Source organism: Pristis pectinata, chromosome 1, assembly GCF_009764475.1.
Source record: "Pristis pectinata isolate sPriPec2 chromosome 1, sPriPec2.1.pri, whole genome shotgun sequence".
Classification (NCBI taxonomy): domain Eukaryota; kingdom Metazoa; phylum Chordata; class Chondrichthyes; order Rhinopristiformes; family Pristidae; genus Pristis; species Pristis pectinata.
Window position 1 is genome coordinate 96,321,176 of NC_067405.1, and position 21,525 is coordinate 96,342,700.

General features: G+C 41.4%; 1 protein-coding gene across 3 annotated transcripts in view; it reads left to right on the plus strand.

The window, feature by feature from the left end:
* Positions 1 to 21,525, plus strand: part of fntb (farnesyltransferase, CAAX box, beta) — an 81,303-nt gene that overhangs the window by 12,664 nt on the left and 47,114 nt on the right. For all 3 annotated transcript variants that reach the window (XM_052029478.1, XM_052029487.1, XM_052029468.1), the window contains one exon: positions 10,289 to 10,361. In XM_052029478.1, coding sequence (XP_051885438.1) covers positions 10,289 to 10,361 — 73 coding nt within the window. The remainder of the gene's footprint in view (positions 1 to 10,288; positions 10,362 to 21,525) is intronic.

A 21,525-nucleotide genomic window follows, 5' to 3' on the forward strand; every position in this document is an offset into this window, starting at 1 on the left:
TACTGTCCTCTGCTCAGATCCATGGTTGATCCACAGATTGATTAGCATTTTCAACCAGTTTGAGCTGGCCTCAGGCCAGAGTCAATTGCAGGAAGAGTGAGGCCATGCTCTTTGGCAACTGGCCCGACCAATCCTCCATTCCCTTCGGTCAAGTCTGGTGACCTGAAGGTGCTGTGGATCTGGCTCAGAGAACTCTCCTTGATGGAAGGCAAGAACCTGGTCATCAGGTGCAAGGTGCTCTTGGTCAGAATCAGAATCAGGTTTATTATCATTGACACATGCCATGAAATTTGTTGTTTTGCACCAGCAGTACAGGGCAAGACATAAAAAATTACTATAGGTTACAAAAATGAATAAATAGTACAAAAGAGGAATAATGAGGTAGCATTCATTGATTCATGGACCATTCAGAAATCTGATGGCAGAGAAGAATCTGTTCCTGAAATGCTGAGTGTGGGTCATGTACGTCCTCCCTGATGGTAGTAACGTGAAGAGGGCATGTCCCAAGTGATGAGGATGATGGATGCTGCCTTCTTGAGGCACTGCCTCTTGAAGATGTCCTCGATGGTGGGGAGGATTGTGCCCATGATGGAGCTGGCTGAGTCTACAACCCTCTGCAGCCTCTTTTGATCTGGCACATTGGAGTCTCCATACCAAGTGGTGATAGAGCCAGTCAAGAATGGTCTCCACCATATATCTGTCGAAATTTGCAAGAGTATTTGGTGACATACCAAATCTCCTCAAACTCCTAATGAAGTAGAGCTGTTGGTGTGCCTTCTTCATGATTGCATCAATGTGTTGGGCCTAAGACAGATCCTCTAAGATGTTGATGCCCAAGAACTTAAAGCTGCTCACCCTTTCCACTACTGACCCCTCAATGAGGACTGGTGTGTGTTCTCCTGACTTCCCCTTCCTGAAGTCCATAATCAATCCTTGGTCTTGCTGCGAGGTTGTTGTTGTGACGCCACTCAACCAACCGATCTATCTCACTCCTGTATGCATCCTCATTGCCATCTGAGATTCTGCCATCAACAGTGGTGTCACGGGCGAATTTATAGATGGTGTTTGAGCTATGGCTAGCCACACAGTCATGAGTGTAACGAGAGTTGTTCTACTTAGTGCAGGTGTGCTCCATACCTTGCTACTCTGCCATGGAAGTCACCCAAGCCATCTTTCATTTCATCTGGGGATCTAAGACCTGGGGACCCATGGTTGCAATGCACAAGTCTCCAGAGAATGGAGTATAAAGTGTGCCCAGCATTGTCCTGGTCCTGATGGCCTGCTATGTCTGTGCCTGCATCAAGCTGAGTGTTGAACCGAAGTGCACTAACACCAAGTGTCACTATGTGCTGAGGTTCTGCCTCTACCCTCTGTTGCAATGGATGGGCCTGTCTTGTTTCTCTGCAGTGTTCCATTCAGTGAGAGTTTGCTGCACTACCAGTCCTTTGCAGAACAGTTCCTTGAGAAAAACACCTTTGACCACAAGTCCATGGGGCAGTGGTCAGCATGCAACAGTGCAGGTCCTACAAGAGAAGAAGACAATGGATCCTGTGGGATGGTTTCCTGACCATATTATCAAAATCATTTGGCAGAAGACCTGGTTGCCAGAATTTGCCAAGAAGTTCCAAGACCTTGCTTGGCTGGTAGTGGGAGGGGCCCTCCCTGTCAGATCCTTCCTGCGTGGTTGTAGTCTCACTCCTTGCATATGCTGCCCACCAGACAGCTGTGATGAGAATGAGACCAATTACCTGCCTCTTTGTGAACTGTGCATTTGTAAAGGAGGTCTGGAAGAAGATGCAAGGGTCCGTGTTGAGGCTCGTCCTGAGCAGCTACGTAGCAGAAGGCTTCTGATTGACAGGTTGTGCCCTGGGATACATAACAAGACAGAAAAACATCAAGTGATGCTGGAAGATCATCAACTTCCACTCAGTGAAAGACGCACTTTAGCCTGCCTGAAACTCATTGGTCTTCCAGCGTAATGAGATATCTGTAAGTGAATGCTGCTGCCTGGCACATTCTAGGCTGCATGAATACCTGGGACACACTGAAGCTTGGACAGCCAACTTAAAGGGTTTATGGGGTAAGACAGCAGTCTAAGGTCCTGCAGCCATTGAGTACTGAGGGGCTGGATCCTCTGTAACAGCACCACAGCCACTTGAACACTTCAAGGTATATTGTTCAAAGAGGCCGTAGTGTTTTGTACAAAGAATGTATTAACTTGATGATACAGCAAATGTATAGACGACGGTACTATGAATGTATAAACTGGGCGACATGATGAATGTAAAGAAAACCATGCATTTTTTGTATTTTTTTGTAATTACTTTAAATGAATAAAGTTTATTTTTGAAATAAAGAGAACCAGGATTTGCAATCTGATTTGTATATGGACCTCCCTAACAAGCAGGATCGATTTCTTACAAAAATTGAATGGACATTTTTTGATTAATTGTGCTAATGTGCAAAAGTCAGAAGGCATATTTATTACAGGGGGAGCTACAAAAACACTTTTTAAAAGAAACATTTTCTATTGCTGATACAGACTGTCCCTGGGTAACAAATCAGTTCCATTTTTTTTTATAAATGACCCTGAGTCGATTTTGGTAATTGGTTTATTATTGTCACATGTACCAAGATGCAGTGGCATGCAAAAGTTTGGGCACCCCTGGTCAAAATTTCTGTTACTGTGAATAGCTAAGTGAATAAAAGATGACCTGACTTCCAAAAGGTATAAAGTTAAAGATGACGCATTATTTTAAGCATGCACTGCTCCTTTGAGGTCTTTCCACAGATTTCCAATGATGTTTAGGTCGGGGGACTGTGAGGGCCATGGCAAAACCTTCAGCTTGTGCCTCTTAAGGTAGTCCATTGTGGATTTTGAGGTGTGTTTAAGATCGTTATCCTGTTGTAGAAGCCATCCTCTTTTCATCTTCAGCTTTTTTACAGAGGTGTGATGTTTGCTTCCAGAATTTGCTGGTATTTAATTGAATCATTCTTCCCTCTACCGGTGAAATTTTCCCCGTGGCATTGGCTGCAACACAAGCCCAAAGCATGATCGATCCACCCCCATGCTTAACAGTTGGAGAGGTGTTCTTTTCATTAAATTCTGCACCCTTTTTTCTCCAAACATACCTTTGCTCATTGCGGCCAAAAAGTTCTATTTTAATTTCATCAGTCCACAGGACTGGTTTCCAAAATGGCTCAGCCTTGTTTAGATGTTCCTTTGCAAACTTCTGACACTGAATTTTGTGATGAGGACGCAGGAAATGTTTTCTTCTGATGACTCTTCCATGAAGGTCATATTTGTGCAGGTGTCGCTGCACAGTAGAACAGTGCACCACCACTCCAGAGTCTGCTAAATCTTCCTGAAGGTCTTTTGCAGTCAAACGGAGGCTTTGATTTGCCTTTCTAGCAATCCAACGAGCAGTTCTCTCGGAAAGTTTCATTGGTCTTCCAGACCTCAACTTGACCTCCACTGTTCCTGTTAACTGCCATTTCTTAATTACATTACAAACTGAGGAAACGGCTACCTGAAAACGCTTTGCTATCTTCTTATAGCCTTCTGCTTTGTGGGCATCACTTATTTTAATTTTCAGAGTGCTAGGCAGCTGCTTAGAGGAGCCCATGGCTGCTGATTGTTGGGACAAGGTTTGAGGAGTCAGAGTATAAAGCTTTGAAATTTGCATCACCTGGCCTTTCGTAACAATGACTGTGAACAAGCCATAGCCCTAACAAGCTAATGAAGGTCTAAGACCTTGGTAAAAGTTATCTGAGAGCTCAAATCTCTTGGGGTGCCCAAACTTTTGCATGGTGCTTCTTTCCTTTTTTCACTCTAAAATTGTACAACACAAAAGTAATACACTAATCTTGCTTAAAATGTTGAAAAGAATGTTTCATCTTTAACTTTATGACTTTTGGAGATCAGTTCATCTTCTACTCACTTAACTATTCACAGTAACAGAAATTTTGACCAGGGGTGCCCAAACTTTTGCGTGCCACTGTACAGTGAAATGCTTTGTTTGCATGCCTTCCAGATAGATCATTACATTCATAAGTACGTTGAGGTAGCACAAAAGGGGGAAAAAAATCAAAGCAGAATGTAGTGTTACAATTACAGAGCAAGTACAGTGCAAATAGATAATTAAACTGCAGGGGCCATGACAAGGTAGATTGTGAGGTCAAGAGTTCATCTTTATCGTACAAGAGTTCCGTTCAGGAGTCTTAGAACAGCAGGACAGAAGCTGTCCTTGAGCCTTTGTGCCTTCGAAGGGGAAAGCTGATCTGACTTGATTGCTATCTAGCCTTGGCCATGATAAAAATGTCTGTAGTGTTCACATGTCAATAAGTTCAGTTAGGCTGAAGAACCCCATGTGAGTCATTAGTCTACCATTATTCAAAGTCAAATCGAATATGATCGCCACTTGGGAAATTGTAAGCAAGTGACTGGTGCTGGAAGAACCATAGGGAGTTGAAACTTTCAAAAAGAGGAAAGACTTGATAAAAAGGATGTGAAAAATCACAAGACGAATTGCTTTCTGATCTTCAATCAAAGGTGTGAGTATTTCAATTGGAGAAGTCTGTATCTCATTAGATTTCAGAACCATTTTGAATTTCTTGTTATTTTCAATCTTAGCTGACAAGATTGTTCAGTGTTTTCTCTCAGAAATGTTTTTTTCTTAGCACTGCACTATGTGAGTGCAATAGAAAGTGTATTACACTTGGCATAGTAAAAAAAAGACAGTTAATTTTCTGAGAGACACAGGAGCTGGAGGTGCTCAATCATCAATCAGTAGACTACTCTTGATTCATTTATGTGCATTGCTCCTCAGTTGAATCCGAGCTGCTGAAAACTAATGCCTGTCACTGTGATGAGAAATATGACATTTTTGATTTTTCAGTTTTCATTTAAAGCTGCAGACTTGTGATGAAATCATAAATGGTGTTAACTTCTTGAATACTGGGTGATTGTGACACTTTTGCAGTGAAATGGGGGTGGCGGAAGAAACATTTGAGTTCCTGAGCATCAGATTTGATGCTTTTTTTCTCTTTTGACTTGTGCATTTATCCTAAGTTTTGTTTTAATGATGGAACTAAGATTTGCCTTTTAGTTGCTGGTCAGGTGCAGAGAAGCAAAAGTTTGAGAATCAATTAAGTAGATTCAAAACAAATTGATTACTTTTTTTAAAGTGAGCTATGAAGGGAAAAGCACCCATCGTATTGTTGAATAGCAGAGCAAGATCAAGGAATTGAAATGGCCTACTCGTCCAACAGTGTTATGTTAGCATTTAGAAGCAAGCCTCAACATATGGTTTTGCTAAATTATTTAATTGTCATCATAAAGGCTGAGCTCTCTTGAAAAATTTGCCCTCCCAAGATTAAACCTGAACTCTCCTCACAAAGGGTGTACTTGTGTAAGTTATTTATTTGTCTTTTAATATAAGGGTATACATCGTTGATTTGCAACAAACTACAGCCAATGCATGGTCCATTGTATATTTTGTACTATTTTAGCAAAATGTAAAGACTCTCAGACAAAATACTGGATGACTGAGTCATGAACACTGGGTCTCTACCATCCCATAGAACATAGAACAGTACAGCACAATACAGGCCCTTTGGCCCACAATGTTGTGCCGACCTTTAAACCTCACCTAAGACTATCTAACCCCCTTCCTCCCACATATCCCTCCATTTTAAATTCCTCCATATGCCTATCTAGTAATCTCTTGAATTTGACCAATGTACCTGCCTCCACCACCGCCCCAGGCAGCGCATTCCATGCCCCAACCACCCTCTGGGTAAAAAACATTCCTCTGACATCTCCCTTGAACTTCCCACTCATTACTTTAAAGCCATGCTCTCTTGTATTGAGCATTGGTGCCCTGGGAAAGAGGCGCTGGCTGTCCACTCTATCTATTCCTCTCAATATCTTGTACACCTCTATCATGTCTCCTCTCATCCTCCTTCTCCCCAAAGAGTAAAGCCCTAGCTCCCTTAGTCTCTCCTCATAATGCATACTCTCTAAACCAGGCAGCATCCTGGTAAATCTCCTCTGCACCCTTTCCAACGCTTCCACATCCTTCCTATAATGAAGCGACCAGAACTGGACACAGTACTCTAAGTGTGGTCTAACCAGAGTTTTATAGAGCTTCATCATTACCTCGTGGCTCTTAAGCTCAATCCCTCGACTTATGAAAGCTAACACCTTCAAAGATTTGTACCCATACATTCTGGGCTTCCCTTAAAATGTTATCACTTCGTTTATGTTGCTTTTCATTCTTCCTATCAAAACATTGTGCTTCACATTTCTCTATGTTACGTAGCATCTGCCACAGGTTTCTCTATTCCACATCTGTGATCTAAAATCAGTGATTCATTACGTTCATAGTTTACTACAGTTCCAAGTTCTGTGCCATCTGCTACCTTTGAAGTTATTTCCTGAACATGTGGTCAAGACCGTCGACGAATAACAATAGTGCCGGGGAGTATCATGTTATATTTCCCCCTAATCTGAAAAAAGTTCATCCATACTTTGCAATTGACCCTTAATGAATTTTAATTCCACATTCCCTCTACAATGTCCCTTTCATCCAATGGATTTTAGTTTTGATGAGGTCTATTACGCTACTTCATTGAATGCCTTTCGAAAGTCTGTAAACACTTAAAAAGAACTAGACAAAACTCAATGCTCTCCATCAAAGAATTCAACTTAATCAAACTTACTTTCTTTTTTCAATTCTGCGATAGTTGTCATTTCTTAACCCATATTTTTACAAGTGACTTTATTGTATCTGAAATATTTGCAATCTTCTGTTTTCTAACACTGTTCTAAGGAGGACTTGAAGAATACTTACACCAACAAACTCAGGTGCATTCCTTCTGAAACCGTGTTCTCTTCCACTCTAAGCATTGTTAGCCTTTACAACATTGACATCTTTTTCCAAAGACGTACGGGTTAGGAAGTTGTGGGCATGCTATGTTGGCGCCGGAAGCGTGGCGACACTTGCGGGCTGCCCCCTGAACACTCTACGCAAAAGATGCATTTCACTGTGTGTTTCAATGTACATGTGACTAATAAAGATCTTATCTACCCCATAAGCTTTCTTAACTACCCTATCCACCTGTGAGGCAACTTTCAGGGATCTGTGGATATGGACCCCCAGATCCCGTTGCTCCTCCACACTACCCAGAATCCTGCCATTAACTTTGTACTCTGCATTGGAGTTTGTCCTTCCAAAGTGTACCACCTCATACTTCTCCGGATTGAACTCCATCTGCCACTCGTCAGCCCAGCTTTGCATCCTATCAATGTCCCTCTGCAATCTTCGACAATCCTCTACACTATCCACAACACCACCAACCTTTGTGTCATCTGCAAACTTGCCAACCCACCCTTCTACCCCCTCATCCAAGTCACTAATAAAAATCACGAAAAGCAGAGGTCCCAGAACTGATCCTTGTGTGACACCGCTAGTCACAGCCCTCCAATCTGAATACACTCCCTCCACCACAACCCTCTACTTTCTACAAGCAAGCCAATTCTGAATCCACACGGCTAAGCTTCCCTGGATCCCATGCCCTCTGACCTTCTGAAGAAGCCTACCATGTGGAACCTTGTCAAATACCTTACTAAAATCCATGTAGACCACATCTACTACACTACCCTCATCAATCTGTCTGGTCACCTCCTCAAAGAACACTATCAGGCTTGTGAGACATGATCTGCCCTTTGGAAAGCCATGCTGGCTGTCCCCTGATCAGACCATGATTCTCTAAATGCCCATAGATCCTATCTCTAAGAATCCTTTCCAACAGCTGGCCCACCACGGACATAAGGCTCACTGGTCTATAATTCCCTGGACTATCCCTACTACCTTTTTTTGAATAAGGGGACAACATTTGCCACCCTCCAATCCTATGGTACCATTCCCGTGGTCAATGAGGACTCAAAGATCCTAGCCAAAGGCTCAGCAATCTCCTCCCTTGCCTCGCGGAGCAGCCTGGGGAATATTCTGTCTGGCTCCAGGGACTTAACTGTCCTAATGTTTTCTAACAGCTCCAATACATCCTCTCTCTTGATATCAACATGCTCTAGAACCTTACTCCTTGGTGAATACTGAAGAGAAGTATTCATTGAGGACCTCACCCACTTCCACAGCTTCCAGGCACATCTTCCCACCTTTATCTCTGATTGGTCCTACCTTTAGTCCCGTCATCCTTCTGCTCTTCACATAAGTGAAAAAATGCTTTGGGGTTTTCCTTAACCCTACTCGCCAAGGCCTTTTCATGTCCCCTTCTTGCTCTCCTCAGCCCCTTCTTAAGTTCCTTCCTTGCTACCCGATATTCCTCAAGAGACCTATCTGATCCTTGCTGTCTAAACCTTATGTATACATCTTAAGCACTTACAGGTTCCTCAGGAGTTAAGGGCTCCAAGTGGGCATTCCTAAATTCTATAAGATTGTCGAACCCTCAAGTGGCTAAATAATTAAATAACTTGTTCTTTGGATTTGGCTCCCAAGTTTATCTGGGGAATAGCTTAAAGAAACTAAATGTGTGTTGTTGTCCTATGTACCAGTTAAACAATCTAACAAAATAACATGACAAGCAACGTAGAGCAGCTTTCTTGAATTGAGAATGAAGCTTGTGAGAAATATCTCCCTTCTCTTTGGAACATTGCGGTAGCTGTAGTTGAGAGGGTCAGCAACCAAGCTAAAAACCAGTGAAAGCAGGTATTTGGAACTTGGTGTGAATTGATTATGGTGGTACTATTTTAAGTTTTTTTTGGTTGCTTCATGTGTGAATCCATCAATATTCATCCACTCAAAGCTGTTGTCAGTCCTGGAAATCTGCCTTCTATTTCCTTAACCTTGGTTTAAATTATACCAATTGTTCAAGCATTTCTTCATGATGAGAACTCCTTGTGCTTTGTATTGTTTTAGTGCAGATTTCCTACAATGGAGTACACATCTCTGTACATAGTATAGCATTTACAGAGTTACTTGTTATTTTGACATCCTACAATCCTTTGTGACTGACAAAAAATTGAAAGTGGAACATAAGCATTCTGCGGTTCATCTGTACGTTCTGTAACATTGATAGTATAATCCTCCAGGGTCTCTTAATGCGGATGATAAACTGAGGTTTGGTTTGCAAGCTTAAATATCCTCTATGTATGGGTATATTCTTTGCAACGCTGGTAAGTGCATGATTTGGTGTATATTTTGCATTCTCTTGCCAGGGTTCATTTTTGTTCATATGCAACAATGGTATAGGTGCAATGACAAAAATCTGTCACTCTTGGGACCAAGTCTGCAACATTTCAGCTTTTGTAAAAAAAAATGAAGTTTGGAACAAAAGAAGGTACTTAACAAGTATCCTTCCTGTCAACTGTTGTATGGTAGAGTGCTTCAGGCTTGGTTGGATTAACTTGTAAAATAAAACTTAGACCGGCCAGCCACTTTAAATGAAACAGTAAAGCTGGAGAGAGAGTGCATAAATGCATTTCAGAAATGTCCAGATTTTGGCCTTTCCAATTTTCAGAATATTAAAATATATAAATAGAATATTAAACTCTGTTCCAATCCTGAGATATGCTATGAAATGAAGTGCACTGTATATATTTTACTTTGCCAGGTTAGAAGCCATACTTCAAGTACCTCTTGAATGACACTTTATGGATGGGAAATGCTGCTTCAAATACAATTACACTTTCACTTTCTTGAAATTTGTGCAATAAACTGAGATAGCTTTGGGAATAGTGACACATATAATCTGTTTTGTGTGAGTTATAACATCCTCAGTCACTGCTGACATCTGACTTCTGTTTCCTAGCTTGCATTTCTGAATCTTCAGTGATGTGCACTTAACAAAAAAAAAATAATTTGGTCAAAATCCCAGAAGTGAATATTAAGTTTACAATTTTTTAGCAAACTTTATCACTCGGCCTCATCATGGATAATTGTGTTGGAGCTGTTGCACATAAACTCTCATTTTGTCTTTTGTACAGTAATGCTGTAACATCACAATTCCTTCCTGGAGTGCAAGATGGTCATAATTTACAAAATGAAGCACTTAAAAAGTTTTAATGCATCCATTCATGGTGTGATTTGGAACCCTATAGTTTAGAACTATACTTCACAGTCATAATTGTTGCCTTCAACTACCAAGTTAGTGAAAAGAAGTCCGAAAGTATAAACCAACATGTTAGTTTACAGTAAGTGGAATTTCAGTACCACCTATGTACCGTATAAATGTTATGGCTGATCCATTTGTGTGTGCTGTTTTACAGGCCTATCCTACAAAGGGAGAAACATTTTCAGTACTTGAAGAAAGGTCTGAGGCACCTCTCTGAGTCATATTCGGTAAGACTTCAATCAAAGGAGGTGGAAGTAATGAATTGTGAACCTTGAACTTCTCATGTGCAGCTTCATTGTGAAGTTTGGAGCTGCTGAAATATTTTGCTTTTTTGATTTCCACACTGTAACACTTCAAATTCCAGCTTGGGAGATTTTCCCTAGCTTGAATATGAAAGAGTGCAGTTATTTTGTTTGGAATGTCAAGTGTTTTAAGCAGAAAATAAGTCACTTTAAAACTAACCATTGTTTATATGAACCCTATGCATAAACAGCTGTTGCTTTTGTATCTTCATGCTCTTCCTTTGGAGAATATTCTCAGGCATATTGAGAGGTTGACAGGCCACTATGTGAACATTTATTCAGTGATTGTTATCTCCTTTATACTTGCCTGTAGTGTGGTTAGTTCTTGATATGTGGAAGATTTTCTGGGTTCCTACGATCCATAAAATAGGTACACCTGTTCTACAGTGTCCTACTGCTTGAACCTAGAAGTTAGAGAGGGAAATCCATTTTCCACTTGCTGGAGCCTATATTTTTGGTTTCTAGTAAATATGTTATTGTCAAGCCAAAGGTTTGCTTGCTATTCAAGAATAATAAAATCATTTTGGGAACCCAGAGAGATGTGAACTGGATCATGGCCATTATAATTGCAATAGTGGAGTCAGGTTAGTCAGTCAGTGCCATTGAATGTGGTGGACACAGACAATAATGGAATCAATTGAAATTAAAGCTCCATTTTTTGTGATTCCTTGATTGTGTGAAGTAACTTAAAGTTAAAACAAAACATACAAGAGTGCAAAAGAACATTATTTTCTGAAATGTAGTAAATTTCAATATATTTAAGAGCATTTTAAAAGAGATGATAAAATCCTGCATTCTCTGATTTTATTTTTGATTTGAAGACTGAGGTTGCTTCAGACTACTGGTCTCATTTTGTCCATTTAGTGGGTGTTATTTTGAATAACCAAAGGGTATTTTTATTGCATATTCTGTAAATATTTCTGTTGGATGCAGATTAATAAATTTGAGCTTAACATTAAGACTCTCCGGGTTATTTAACACACTGTCCTGTTTGTGGCGGAGCTAAGTCAGAGCATCAATTTATTTGGGTTTTTTCCAGAAAGGGAGAAGAGGTTCACTGCCCCTGTTGGATCATGAGAGGGGGACGTGAATTAGAATTGCAAAATTAGGGTGTGTAAAATCGGACAGATCACACAAGGAGAAATGTGTAACCAATTAAAATGGGTTTAGAGTGGATTTGTATAAATGCTTGAACGAAAGTAAGTTTGGTGAACTGGATGCACAAGTCAACACGTAAGACTTGGGAACAAATGAGTCAAGATGGCCAGCAGCTAGCCAGCGGTTCTGAAGGAACCACCAAGTAGCTGCAATGCATACATCACTGTATTCTGGACTTGTGCATCTGTGCACTATGGTATAAAAGAATAAGAACATGCTTGAGGCATGTCTGAGTCCCAACAATGCCACAGTTCTCAGCAAGTCCAGTAGTGGCTGTGCAGTGTACTCTGCTGAGGGTCTGGATACACTTTTTCTATAGGTCTACTCAGCTTTACGTCAGCATAAACAATCTGCTGGAGGAACTCAGCGGGTCAAGCAGCATTTGTGGGAGGAGAGGAATTGTACACGTTTCGAGTCAAAACCCTGCATCAGAATCCTGATGCAAGGTTTTGACCCAAAATGTTGTCAGTTCCTTTCCTCCCATAGATGCTGCTCGACCTGCTGAGTTCATCTAACAGATTTGTTTCTCGCTCCAGATTCTGCAGTCTCTTGTGTCTCCAGCTTTACACCAGACATGCCTGGTGTTTCCAGCATAGTCCTGACTACTTGAACAGGATCACCAACTCCACAAAAAACAATAAATATTAATGTTTTCAGTTTCATTAAGTTGAAAACATGATTTTAAATGAATATATAATTTTATTGATGTTTTTCAACTGTTTCTAAGTGCTTCCAAGCATCAGAAACATTTGCGAACAGTGGAAAAAAGCCTTCCAACGTTATGACCATGTAAAATGATTGCAGCAGAGTGGCTGCCAGGATATTGGGAACTGCACTGCCACAAGAAGTAACTGTAATATCAGCTGTTCCATATCCAGGAAGTGTTGTGTCCAGTATGATGTGGCCCAATGTTTCTGACAATGTTTTTAGGGAGATTGCGGATTGGTGGCAAGAGGTAATCAAAGGCGCCATTAAAGCCTGAGAAATGACTGAAATTTTTGAGGATTCAAAGGAAGTATTTGATTGTAATGGAGGGATGGGGGAGAGCTGTGTGTATATTGATGGGCTACCATAACAGGAAGGAGATAGAGGAGTGAATCTTTGGACAAATTATAGAAAGTTGTGAAAATGACCATGTGAAGAAAATGAGGAGCTTCAATTATTCAAACATAGATTGGGAAAATAACAGTGTAAAGGTGAATAATGGGATGAATTCCTGTAATGTGCACAAGAGAATTTCCTTGTTAAATTATTCTAGAGAATGAAATAGCCTGTTTCAGTGAAAGATTATTTGGGAGATCAGTGACCAGCTTTGTTGAGGGGAACAAAGGAGAGAGGAATAAATCGCACAATTACTGAGCAGTCAACTTAAAGTTCAGTGGGGAGGGGGGAGTCTTGAGAAAATGCACGGGATCCATAAATTTTTACATGAGTACAAAAGTAAGGAAGTGTTATATTAACTCTTCAGGTGAAATGCTAGTTAGGCCCCTCTGGAATGTTATGATCAAATCCATCCACCTCACTTTAAGGAGGATATCAAAGCCTTTGAGATGATGAAGTGGAGTTTTACCAGCATGTTATCCAGTACGAAAAAAAACATATTATTTTGGACACTTTGAGAAACAAAGTTTTCCACCTCAGAGTATAAAAGCAAAAGTGAGAGTTACCTAAGTGTTAATGATTGTAAAGGATATTAACAAAAGAATACAAGGAGAAACTTCCCAGAGGAAGCACAGTGAGTAGTCAGAGAGCACAGGTTTGGGTGATAATCCTACTTCTTTCACCTGCGCAAGGAATGTCATCCTGGAAAACATCTGGTTAGAGTACCACACAAGATGCTAGAGAAACTCAGTGGGTCAAGCAGCATCTATGGAGGGAAATGAATGCTGAATTTCCAACTTCTGGTTAACTGCTCCTCCTCTGTCTCTTTTTTTCTCTCCTCCTGATCCACCCAGTTCTTGCTGTACTCACCCCAGCCCCATCACCCATTTTCTTTCCTCTCCTCCACCCACTCCATCTGTCCATCACCATATACTCCTCCAAGTGTTTCCCCGCTGAACCTCCCTCACTTGATTCCATGGTCCATCTTCCTCTCCTATCAGATTCCATCATCTGCAGCCCTTTGTTCCTTTCACCTACCTCCTCCCGGCTTCTGGTGCTATTTTCGCTCTCCCTTTTCTCCATCTGCCAATCACCCCTGATCACCTGGACCCACCTATCACTTGTCAGCTCTTGCTCCACCATACCTTACACCTTGTTGTACCAGCTATCTCCCCTCGACCCTTCAGTCCAGATGAAGGGTCTTGATCTGAAACGGCGACTGTCCATTTCCCTCCATAGATGCTGCCTGACTCGCTTGAGTTCCTCCAGTACTTTGTGTTTCTCTCCAGATTCTACCATCTGCAGTCCATTGTGTCTCCAGTTGGTTAGCATAATTTTGTAAATTGACAATGCTGAACAAAATGCAATGTGGGTATTTTGATATAGTTGATTCTTCTGTGTGTGAAGACACAAAATGTCTTCGTAAATGAAAGACACGTACCCCCAACGTGTCAATAATGTTAAAGTTGGCATTCGTAGATCGAGAAATTGCTTTGTTGAAAAAAACAAGTGATGTAGGGAAACATTTACACCACAACTTCTTGTACTTTGGTTTGTACTGGACAAAGTGGTGGTTGAACCATTATAGTTTTCAAAATACAATTGCTTCAAATGGAAAATTTTGCAGGTAATTAAGAAAGTAGTAGAGGTGGGGGTCCAATTGGATAGCTCTTCGAATCAGTTGTAGCGGGTAGGATAGACAAAATAGCTTTGTATCATTCTGCGACATTGCATGTTAGTCTGGAATTTTCAGTAGTGATGAGGCAAAACTGCCAGCTTTTGATGTTATTACATTGGAAAACTGACAGGAACTTCAAATTTTTATATATGCATTGCTGCTGTCAATGATTTGGTGCTCATTCAGTCTTATCTTGTGTTACCAAGAGAAACTGATATATTGACAATGTCCGGTTATTTAAAAGCTGATCTTGTTGGAAAATGCCCTGAAAATGTTTTGCTTACTTGCATCAGGCATGAGGGTTTTTGGGGGGGCATACTAATTAGCAAAACCTCTGTTACTAAAAGAAAAACTGATTGTACATCTGTGGATTGAAATTCACTTAGATAAAGATTTCAAGATGTAATGGGTGAAAATTCTTTAGGATTTCCTACCTGGCCATCTTGATGACGTTACTGTCATTGGAAGGCAGAGATTCCCATGAAATCATGATTAATCTTCATCAAAAAGTGGAGGTCCAGGCAACAAAGATCACTAGGTCTCAGTGGGTAATTTTCTTTGAGCACAGTAGCAAGTGCCCTGGCTCTGTCATTGACCCCAAAGTGCAAGAAAATGTATTCAAGAACATAAGACCATAAGACATAGGAGCAGAATTAAGTCATTCGGCCCTTTGAGTCTGCTCCGCCATTCGATCATGGCTGACTTATTTTTCCCTCTCAACCCCATTCTCCTGCCATCTCCCTGTAACCTTTGAACCCCTTACTAATCAAGAACCTATCAACCTCCACTTTAAAGTTAACCAATGACTTGGCCTCCACAGCCGTCTGTGGCAATGAATTCCACGGATTCACCACCCACTGGCTAAAGAAATTCCTCATCTCTGTTGTAAAGGGATGTCCTTCTATTATGAGGCTGTGCCCTCTGGTCCTAGACTCTCCCACAGCTGGAAACATCCTCTCCATGTCCACTCTATCCAGGCCTTTCAATATTCGGTAGATTTCAATGAGATATCCCTTCATCCTTCTGAACTCCAGCGAGTACAGGCCCAGAACCATCAAATGCTTCTCGTACGTTAGCCCTTTCATTCCCGGGATCATTCTCGTAAACTTCCTCTGGACCCCCTCCAATGCCAGCACATCCATCCTTAGATATGGGGCTCAAAACTGCTCAGAATTCTCCAAATGTGGTCTGACCAACACCTTATAAAGCCTCAGCATTTACATACTTGCTTTTATATTCTAGTCCTCTTGAAATGAATGCTGACATTGCATTTGCCTTCCTTACTACCGACTCAACCTGCAAGTTAACCTTTAGGGAATCCTGCACTAGGTCTCCCAAATCCCTATGCACCTCTGATTTCTGAATTATCTCCCTGTTTAGAAAATAGTCTGCGCCTTTATCCCTTCTACCAAAGTGCATGACCGTATACTTCCCTATGCTGTATTCCATCTGCCACTTCTTTGCCCATTCTCCCAACCTGTCCCAAGTCCTCCTCCAGACTCCCTGCTTCCTCAACACCACCTGCCCCTCCACCGATCTTTGTATCATTCGCAAACTTGGCCACCAAGCCCTCAATTCTGTCATCCAGATCATTAACATATAACGTGAAAAGTAACAGACCCAACACTGACCCCTGTGGAACACCACTAGTCACCAGCAGCCAACCAGAAAAGGTTCCCTTTATTCCCACTCTTTGTCTTATGTCAGTCAGCCAATCTTCTATCCATGCTAGTACCTTTCCTGTAATACCACGGGCTCCTATCTTGTTTAGCAGCCTCATGCATTGCACCTTGTCAAAGGCCTTCTGAAAATCCAAGTAAACAATATCCACTGACTCTCCTTTGTCTATCCTGCCTGTTACTTCCTCAAAGACTTCCAACAGATTTGTTAGGCAAGATCTCCCCTTAAGACAACCAGGCTGATTTCAGCCTATTTTATCAATGAACTTCCAACTATCCTGAAACCTCATCCTTAACAATAGACTCTAACATCTTACCAACCACTTATCGAGTTGCAGCAGAGGGGAGGAGCTAATGGTTTTTTTAAAGTTGTGTGATTGGATAAGTGTGTGGCAGCTCAGCCAATAAAAGGAAGGTAGGGTAAAGTGGAGCAACCATTTTGGAGTGGCCATTGTAGGAGTGGGAATCTGAGACTTTGGCTCAAGAGGCTTTGGCAAGGAGGCACAGGTGAGTAGCAGGTAAGGTTTTTTAGTAGTTAAATAAAAAGGCATCAAATTATAACTAATTAAATAAAGTAGGGATGCAGGATCAGGTGATAAGTTTTAGCTGCATGTTGTTCCTGGTAACCACATCTGCAGCAAGTGTTGGTTGCTCGAGGAACACATGCTCAAAGTTGATGACCTGGAATCTGATCTTCAAACACTGTGACACGTCTGGGAGGAGGCAGTCACACCCATTAGATTAACTACTTCAAACTCAGTCTGTGCTCAGGGACAAGAGGGTGTAACTGTGAGTGAGGCAGGTAGGGGGATCCAAGAGGTAGTGTTGGAGGAGCCTCAGCCCTTGAACTTGTCCAACAGTCTGAGATTCTTGCTCCCTGTGTGGATGAGAGTGGGGGCTGTAGGAAGGATGAGCAACTGTGGTTCAGGGAGCCAAGAGGGGGGAGAGAAGAGAAACATAGTTGTGATTGGGAATAATATAGTCCGGGGAATAGACACAATTCTCTGTCGCAAGGATCGAGAGACCCAAAGGCTGTGTTGCCTGCCTGGTGCCTGGATTTGGGACATATCATCTGACCTGCAGAGGAATTTGGAATGGGTGGGGAAAGATGCAGTTGTTGTGGTCCATGTGGGTACCAACAACGTAGGTAGAACAAGGAAAGAGGTTCTGCTGAGGGAATTTGAGCAGCTAGGGACTAAATTAAAAAGCAGAACCAAAAAGGTAATAATCTCTGGATTGAGATTATGTGCAAATTGGCACAGATTAAATACAATCAGAGAGTTAAATGCCTGGCTCAAAGATTGGTGTGGGAGAAGTGGGCTTGAATTCGTGGGACATTGGCATCTGTATTGGGGAAGAGGGGGAGCTGTTCCGATGAGATGGGCTCCACCTGAACCAAGCTGGGACCAGAGTCCTGACAAATCACATAACTAGGGCTGTAGATAAGGCTTTAAACTAACTAGTAGGGGGGTGGGTTCAACAGATTGGAAAAGTGTGAATAAAGTAAAAGGGAAGGAGAGCATTTAACTTCAGGCATCATGGAGACAAATTTGAGAAGGGTGGTGAATACAGGACTTGAAGATGTTATATTTGAATGCACGCAGTTTACGAAATAAGGTAGATGAGCTCATGGCACAGTTAAAAATTTGGCAGATATGACATTGTGGGCATCACAGAGTTGTGGTTGAAAGAAGATCACAGCTGGGAGCTAAACATTCAAGGATATGCATCATATTGAAAAGACGGGCAGGTGGGGTGGCTGTGTTTGGCAAAAAATGAAATCAAATCCGTAGCAAGAAGTGGCATAGGATCAGAAGATGTCAAATCCTTGTGGGTAGAGTTAAGAAGCTGCAAGGGTAAAAAGACCCTGATGGGAATTATATACAAACCTCAATAGTAGCGAGGATGTGGGGTACAAATTACAACAGGAGATAGAAAAGACATGTAAAAAGGGCAATGTTATAGTGGTCATGGAGGATTTCGATATGCAGGTAGATTGGGAAAATGAGGTTGGTACTGGATCCCAAGAGATGGAATTTGTAGAACGTCTACGAGATGGCTTTGTAGAGCAGCTTGCGGTCGAGCCCACTAGGCAAAAGGTAATGCTGGATTTGGTGTTATGCAATCAATCAGATTTGATTTGGGAGCTTAAGGTAAAGGAACCCTTAGGAAACAGTGATCATAATACAATAGAATTCACCCTACAGTTTGAGAGGGAGAAGCTAAAATTGGATGTATCGGTATTATAGTTGAGTAAAGGGAACAACAGGCATGAGCGAGGAGCTGGCCAAAGTTGATTGGAAGGGGATCCTAGCAGGGATGACGGTGGAGCAGCGGGGCAGGAGTTTCTGGGAGTAATTCGGAAGACACAGGATCAGTTCATCCCAAAGAAGAAGCATCCTCAAGGGAGGATGAGGCAACCGTGGCTGATAAGGGAAGTCAAAGTCAGCATAAAAGCAAAAGAGAGGGCTTACAATATTGCAAAAATTAGTGGGAGGTTGGAGGATTGGGAAGCTTTTTAAAAACCAACAGAAGGCAATTGAAAAAGCAATAAGGGGAGAAAAGATGAAATATGAAGGTAAGTCAGCCAAGAATATAAAAGAGGATACCGGAAGTTTTTTCAGGTATGTAAAGGGTAAAAGAGAGGCAAGAGTGGACTTTCCTCTTGACTCTTAGCAATGTGGAGGAGCAGAGGGATCTTGGGGTCCACATCCGTAAATCCCTCGAGGTTGCCTTACAGGTTGATAGGGTTGTTAAGAAGGCATATGGTGTATTGGCCTTCACTAGTCAGGGTATTGAGTTCAAGAGCTATAAGGTAATGTTGCAGCTCTATAGAACTCTGGTTAGATCACACTTGGAGTATTGTGTTCATTTCTGGTTGCCTCATGGGAAGGATGTGGAAGCTTTAGAGAGGGTGCAGAAGAGATTTACCAGGAAGCTGCCTGGATTGGAGAGCCTGTCCTATGAGGATAGGTTGAGTGAACTAAGGCTTTTCTCTTTGGAGAGAAGGAGGGTGAGAGGGGACTTGATAGAGGTGTACAAGAGGCATAGATTGAGTGGACAGTCAGAGACTTTTTCCCAGGGCAACAATGGCTAACATGAGGGGACATAATTTTAAGGTGATTGCAGGAAGGTATAGGGGGGATGTCAGAGGTAAGTTGTTTTACACAGAGTGGTGGGTGCATGGAACACACTGCTGGCAGTGGCTCTGGAGGCAGATACATTCGGGACATTTAAGAGACTCTAAGGTAGGCACATGAATGAGAGAAAAATGGAGGGCTATGTAGGAGGGAAAGGTTAGATAGATCTTAGAGCAGGATAAAATGTCAGCACAATCATGGGCCAAAGGGCCTGTACTGTGCTGTAATGTTCTCTGTTCAATGGACATCGGACAGCTGGAGAAGGACACTGGAGAGATAGTAATGGGGAACAAAGGAATGGCAGACGAACTAATTCAGCATTTTGCATCAGTCTTCACTGTGGAAGACACCAGCAACATGCCAGAAATTTGGGAGAGTCAGTGTAGTCGCTATTACTAAGGAGAAGGTGCTTGGGAAGCTGAAAGGTCTGAAGGTAGATAAGTCACCTGGACCGATGGACTACACCCCAGGGCTCTGAAAGAGATAGCTGAAGAGATTTTGGAGGCATTAGTAGTGATTTTTCAAGAATCACTGGAGTCAGAATGGTCCTAGAGGACTGGAAAATCACAAATGTCACTCCACTCTTTAAGAAGGGAGGGAGGCAAAAGACAGGAAATTATTGGCTAGTTAGCCTGACCTAACTTCAGTTGACAGCAGCTTAATAAAGCATAGGGGTGCTTAAATTAAACCAATTTCTGTCCTTGAACATTTCTCCTCCTTTCATCATTAAGTTCTGTCGGCACCATTTCTTCCGTTTGGCATAGGTACCTGAAGATCTTCTGTCTGAAATGTATTGTTTTACATTTTAAAGTGTGAAAATACCAAGGTGGGTAGGTCAAATATCATACCCTTGGCACTATTGGAAGCATTCAGGAAATATGTTTTCTGTACAGTTTTCAGTTATTGCCTTCATTATATATTTTAATTCATTTGTGAAGCAATTGATTTCCATGGTTGCTGAATCTAAGTAGTTTAAATTTCATTATTTTATGCACACATTTGATGGAATATGACTCAATTATATAAAAAAAATGTGCCACCACAAGGATTACAAACAGGGAATACTTCCATTGAGCACCTGTCAACTAAAAGGTAACACAGCTAAGGGAGCACTGGAGCACGAGGTAGCCAACAATTTGAAATTTTTGATAAGTCGATCTGATGATATCCCTGGTGAACAGTCATGATTAACATGTTCTCGTTTGCAATGCAATAAAAAATTATTTTCTAAAAATAGTGTCTATGCAATATTATTATGCCACAACAATGGAAAACATTTTCTCAACAACCTTCCAAGATGGTGACTTCATGTTCTGGTCTCTGTCTGTGGGTGACAGAAGGTGAACAAATATGATTTGCTGTTTCTCAGTTCCAGTTTGAAAGGAAGTGCTAATACCACTTTATCCTTGGAAAACAGGACTACTTGAGACATTTCCATTTTATTTGTTAATGCCCCTAGGATTCTTTTGTTAACCTAGGCACACGTGCACCCAGTGATTTGTTAACTAGCTGGTTCAAGGGTGTAGATATTAGGCAAACTTTTGCTTGGTCTGACCCTCTCTGCCGTCCTCATCTGTATATAGATTATGCTAAGTAATAGCTGTTACATTTGGATTTTTGGAAAGTGAAGAAATAAAACTGCAGAAAATTTCAAAAGATTGGGAATTTGTTTAAAATTTTGTTTGTCCTGCTCATCATCTTTGTTGAAGAAATATTTATCTTTTTCAACAGGGCATTTCTTTGAAAAAGAGTTACAGCATGAAGGTGCCTGAGGGACATTATTAGACTAGTGATCAGAATAGAGGTCTCACAAGGTCACCAAAGAGGAGCAAGACCAGGTTTAGGTATGCAAGTGGTTTTGAGGATAAATAGCAAACATATCTTTTATCAATCTAGTCCTGTACATTCTGTCTTTGACACAACTGTGGAATATAATTCATGCATAAATATGCATTATTATGAATTCATTTAAAACAAACACATAATTAGTAGAGTGATTTGTAGTTTACTGCAGAAATGACAGGCAAGGTTGAGTTATGTTGGCCACAATTTAAGCTTTCTTAATTCGCAGAATATCATTATTGAACTGCAGCAGGAACTTTCTGATTTTAAATAATTTGTTGCTATAGTGAGGATGCCAAGTATGATGTGGCGCCAGCTTGTGAAATAATCCTTTTTAAAAAGCAAAGGTATCTCATTTGCAAAGGGTATGTGTTCAGAAATGGAGATTCGTAGTCTCAAGATAGTCCATTTTCCCAAAATTGATGAAGGTCAAAATAATAGGCTGAAGCCTCCTAAAATATTTAATCTTCAACCAGTTATGCATGTTGGTG